Source organism: Cynocephalus volans, chromosome 3, assembly GCF_027409185.1.
Source record: "Cynocephalus volans isolate mCynVol1 chromosome 3, mCynVol1.pri, whole genome shotgun sequence".
In the NCBI taxonomy this organism is placed as follows: domain Eukaryota; kingdom Metazoa; phylum Chordata; class Mammalia; order Dermoptera; family Cynocephalidae; genus Cynocephalus; species Cynocephalus volans.
The window spans coordinates 183,928,040-183,933,219 of record NC_084462.1 but is presented as its reverse complement, the minus strand read 5'-3'; the positions used below and the strand labels follow the sequence as shown (position 1 = coordinate 183,933,219).

The 5,180-nt window shown below is 64.3% G+C and overlaps 1 protein-coding gene across 1 annotated transcript; it reads right to left on the bottom strand.

The window, feature by feature from the left end:
* Positions 1-807: 807 nt before the first annotated feature.
* On the bottom strand, positions 808-4,920 carry ZBTB42 (zinc finger and BTB domain containing 42). The gene is made up of 2 exons (XM_063091575.1): positions 4,753-4,920; positions 808-4,368 (listed from the first exon to the last, which is right to left on the bottom strand). The coding sequence occupies exon 2, from the start codon at positions 4,349-4,351 to the stop codon at positions 3,080-3,082; it is 1,272 nt and encodes a 423-aa protein (XP_062947645.1). The 5' UTR covers positions 4,352-4,368; positions 4,753-4,920; the 3' UTR covers positions 808-3,079.
* Between the last annotated feature and the right edge of the window lie 260 nt (positions 4,921-5,180).

The window sequence follows — 5,180 nt, the reverse complement described above, 5'->3', positions numbered from 1 at the left end:
GCACATGGGGAGGCCGTTCAGCCCCACCTGCCCCATGGCCTGGGGAGAAAGGCCAAGCTCATGGTGAGGGCTCAGGGAGACACCCGCGTAATGCCCTCATGTAAGGGGGAGGGAGCGGGCAGCGAGGAGGAGGGGAGGCTGGAATGGCCACCTGGGTTCAGGGGCTCTAGAGTGTTCTGTGCCTCACCCCACCCCAAGGGCCCCGTGAGTGTGCGTGAGAGGGACTCAACCCCTAGGCTTTATCCATCTCTTGCCCAAACCAGCCTCTGGGGCCAGTCCACCTGAGGGAGGTGGGGTGTAAATGAGGTGTGGAGAAGAGACAGCAGGGCAGGCATGGGGGGGAGACAGGAGGGTAGGAGCAGGGGAGTTGGGGTTGCCTTTGGAAGGCAGGGGGACAGGAGGACTGAGCCCCACGGAATCAGGAGGGCTAAGATCTAGGACCCAGGGTCTGCACAGGGCTCAGCAGGTTTCTTTCCAGGGTTCAGCCTCCCTCCCCAGGGCAAGAAGCCACTGTGGCCTCCCCTGCTCATCTCTTACACAGACCTGTCTCCGTGGGACTTCCCTCCCCCACGCTCCAGTGGTAGGGGGCAAACCTGGGAAAAGACAAGGTACAACCTGTCCTCAGCCCTGCCCCAGCTCACCCAACTGCATGGCACAAGCATGTGGTGGCATCTGGGAAAGGGCTCCCGGAATGCCACCACCTACCTGGCGACCCCGTCCCCTGTCAGCCCAGCCTCTTCTGTCCCCATCCCAGATGGGCAGTGCCCTCACTTCCCAACCCCATCCCCAGGAACAGTCACAGCCATCTCCACCTGGGGTGGGCTTTATTAACACTGCCATCGTGATGTGAGATGGGGAGACAGCACTCATTTCCAAGGACGACTGTCACAGGCTGACGATGGGGTGGGGGTGGGGGGGTCCTTGCAAACAAAACCTCTGGCCAAATGCTAAGTACCAACAACTGTCCTCTGGGTCACTCTGGAGCCGCAGGTGGCTGGGCTGGCCCAAAGGACCCCACCCAGCAAGCTCCATCCGAAACCCGTCTACACATGCCACTACTACACAATCCCACACAATTAGTGTCTTAAATACATATATGGATATATATTTCATCTGAACAGTGTCGTTATAAAATTAAAATTGACCACGTCTCTTCACGTTAACTTCACAGTAACTGTGTGCAGAAGACAATGAGTCCAGTGTTGACAACCCAGGGCAGGCTTCCCCACCCCAGGAAAGTTCTTCTCCAGGAAACCACTTGGGGAAAACCAGTGCCATGGCCACATCTCCCTGCTTGGGTGGTGGCAGTGGGGCGGCTGTTCTGCTGGGCTGCCGGCTCAGCTTGGGCCCTGCCATGTGCCAGATACACATGCATGCACACACACACAGGCATAAGAATCACCCATTATGGAGCACTTGACACTGAGCACAAAGTCCCATCAGCCCTTCCGGGGGTGGGGGTTGGGGCCAGGAGAATCAGGAGCAGGGCCCCCTGCCCCCAGCTCTCTAGAATGCTACAGACATGCCAGGAGAGCCTGGGGTGAGCAGGGGATGGGTCTGTCACACACTACGAAGACCAAAAGTCATTCATTCTAGGCCAGGTAGACAAATAAATACATCAAGTGTTGTCAGGAGACGGGAAAATAACTTAGACTTGGTTAGACTCTGTACTCAGTGCCACTTTCAATCACAGCAGAAATAGCCCAGGTGCTCTGGGGAAAACCAGGTGTGTGCCACCTGTGGGACTCCCAGAAGCTGGGACCACACCCTCAGCAAAACCCCCTTGCTGCAACCAGCGAGCTTCTGGCAGCAAGATTTGCCTGGTGAGTAGGCGGGTGAAGCAGGATGACCCAAACCATCCACAAATGCGGAGGTCACGGTCATTCACCATTCACATTCTAGGGGCATCAGCTTCCCCAGGCTGAGCACAAAGGGGGGATGCTGCCGGTCTGGCCCCTCGGCCACCCGCCTCCCTTCCTCATTCCATGGCTGCTATCACCACGTGGGGAAGGGAAGCCCTGCAGACATGGCTCCTGGTAAACAGGGCAGCCTCTGGCCCCCTGCTCAGTGCTCTGGAAACATCCACAGCTCTGGGGAGACCCGTAGCAGGCAAGCAAGTGACCTTCAGGGTCAGGTCCACCATAGCCCAGCAGCAGCCTGGGACACACAGAGTTAGTCTCAAGGTGGGGGCTACTGTTCCCAGCTCCCCCTCCCCTGCCACCAACCTGGGGACACTCAGAGGTACCCTGGACCTGTAGCTTGGGCAGAGAAGAGGCCCAGACCGTTGCCCACCAGCAGACATCTGGCAACCTTGGACCTTGGGGAGGCTCTTTCTGCATCTCAGGAGAATCCATTTCCAAATTTTCACATTCTCTGCCCAAAGTTACAGTGCGGTCAGGATTGCAGGTTCTTGAGGACCCAGTCCCACCCTAATCATGATAACTCCAGAGCCACTCAGCTTCCAGCTGGCTCTACTCCTGCTGCCCTGCAGTACCCCCTGGGGCTGCACCCACCTATGACACCAGCTGGACCCAGATGGCCCCTGCTGTGCCCTGGGCCTTCCCAGCAGGGGTTCCTGCTGCCACCCACCAGGAGTGGCCTGTTTCCTCCAAGCGTCCCATTGGGGACTCACACATCAACAGCTTTTCTGACCCATGAATCATTCAGGTCACAAGGATGCCCCCGAGCGTGCCAGAGAGGTGATCAGGGAAGTCCCAGGACGGAAAACAAATGTGCTGCCTCTCACCCAGAAGCCTGCGCTTCAGCGCAGGTGCCAGCTGGACGTGCCTTAGAACTTGGCTGGAGGGGATGGTAAGAGGAGATAGTGTCATGGACTGGGCTGGGCAAAGCCTGGGGGCAGGAGTGAGTTGGAAGGTGGGGGGAGGGGGAGACAAGGCGGGAGGAAGGCTGCCCAGTCACCTGAGTCAGAGCCCACGTTCCAGGAAGCAGCAGCATTTGGGTAGAGACGTCCAGCCTTGGAGCCTCCACCTGGCCCTGCTACACACTCTGTCCCAGTGTCACACCTGGGTGAGCCCTGCCCCTTCCCTTGCACCCCACTCCGGGGACCCACAGGGACACATCACACCAGCAGGGACTTGACCAGGCCACAGTGGAACTTGCGGACGTGGCGGTACAGGTCCCCCGACTGCGTGAAACGGCGCTCACACCAGCGGCAGGCATGAGGCTTCTCTCGAGTGTGCACCACGGCGTGCCGACTCAGGTTGTGGGAGTACTGGAAGCCCTTGCCACACTGCACACACGTGTAGGGCTTCTCCCCCGAGTGTGTCCGTTCATGCCTCTTCAGTGTGTATGTGCATGAGAAGGTCTTCCTGCAGAGCGGGCATGTGGGCACGGCACCGTCGGGGGAGAGCCGGGCCTGGGAGCAGTCCCGCTCGCGGAAGTGGGCACTGAGGTGCAGCTGCAGCCCGTGGACACTGGGGAACAGCTTGCTGCACAGTGGGCAGATGCAGAGGTGCCCACCGGGCCTCACTGCGTCCCGGACCACCACCCGCTCTGCGTCCAGCTCTGGCTCCTGGCTGCCTGCCCTGCTGATGGACAATGGCTCCAAGCCCACTGCCAGGCCCTTGGCTGCAGGAACACTGGGTGGCTTTGGGGGACTATGGGGACTCCTAGAGGCTCTGCCATCCTCCTGTTCAGATGGTGAATCCTGCTCGTCCTTCACCAAAGGCTGGGCCCTCTGGTACATCTGGCCACAGAGGGGTGTCGGGAGGATGCAATGTGGGTGGCCCTGCTCCTGCCTCGGGCCAGGCTTCAGTGACAGGTCCAGGGCCCGGTCTGAGTCTCCTGGGGCCTGCCAGGAAGGAGGCCCGGACGCTTGCAGAGGGAGGGCAGCCTTGACCCCAACCCGGGGGAGCCTGGCCTCCTGGGCAGCTGGGCAGACGTCAGGGGTCCAGGCAGGCAGGGGGCACGGTGGCTGGCCGGGCGGCTCTGCTCCCGGGGCGGGGGTCTCTGGGTCCAGCTCTCGGTCCTTGTCCCTGAGCCTGCCCTTGCAGACCTTGACGATGTCATACATGTGCAGGTAGCTGGCGGCGGCCAGGACGTCCTCCACGGGCAGGCTGCGCAGGTCCAGGCGACCCTGGTACATGAAGTCCAGAAGACGCCCGAAGGCGGGCGCCGTGACGATGTCGCCGTTGAGCCGCACCGTGTCGCGGCTGCCCGCGGGCCGGTCCCTGTAGAAGAGATGGAAGTAGACGCTGCACGCGGCCAGCACGGCGCGGTGGGCCGGGAAGCGCGCGTCGCCCACCAGCACGGTGCAGTCGCACAGGAAGCCCAGCTCGCGCTGCTGCCTCAGGCGGCCCAGCAGCCGCCCGCCGTGCTCCGGGAACTCCATGCCGCCGCCGTCATCACCTGGGCACAAACGGGACGCCCGTCAGCGCGCCCGGAGCCGCCGGCGCCCGCCGCGCCCTTCCCGGGGGCAGGCAGCGCTCACAGGGCGGCGCGGGGGTGACGCGCGGAACGCCCTCCCGGAGCCGCCCTGGGCACCTGTCCCGAGCAGGAAAAACTCGCTCGAAAGTAAACAGCGGGGGCGGCTCCCGGGGCGCGCGTGCCCGCTCGCGGTGCCCTCCCGCCGGGCGCCCGCGAACTTCACTCCCGGCGGCCGCCCGCCCGCCCGCCGCGTCCCCCGACGCCGGAGTGGCCGCGCCGCCGCCGCCGCCGGCCCCATTTATGGCAGCGCGGCCGCGGGGAGCCGGCGGAGGGGCGGGCAGAGCCGGGCGCCCGCCCCGCGCTCACCTCCGCCTCCCGGAGCTCCTCTCCGGCGGCCGCCCGCGCCGCGCGCCCTCGCCGGTGCGGTCCTGGCGCGCACGGAGCCGCGGACGGCGCGCCCCGGCGGGGACAGCGCGGGGACCGGAGCGCGACGGGCGGGGCGCTCGACTTGGCCGGCCCGGCACCGCCCGCCGCTCGCCCCGCCCCGGAGAGAGCGAAACTCGGGGCGGGGGCTGGAGGGGCGGGCCGAGGCGACTTCCCGGAGCGGCGGAACCGCTGAGGTCACCCTTGCCACCCCTTCCCTGCCCGCCCCACCCGGCCAGTGGAGGCGCTGGGGAGGGCGGGGTGCGGGGCCCGCGGCGGGGGGTGGCTGTCCAGCCGTCCTCGCCGCCTCGGCCTCGGTGGCCCGCCCCACGGGGCCCCAAGGGCGACCGTCTGCAAAGGGACCCCTTCCG

Coding starts and splice junctions, on each gene's coding strand:
- ZBTB42 (XM_063091575.1), bottom strand. CDS start 4,351: ATGGAGTTCCCGGAGCACGGCGGGCGGCTGCTGGGCCGCCTGAGGCAG.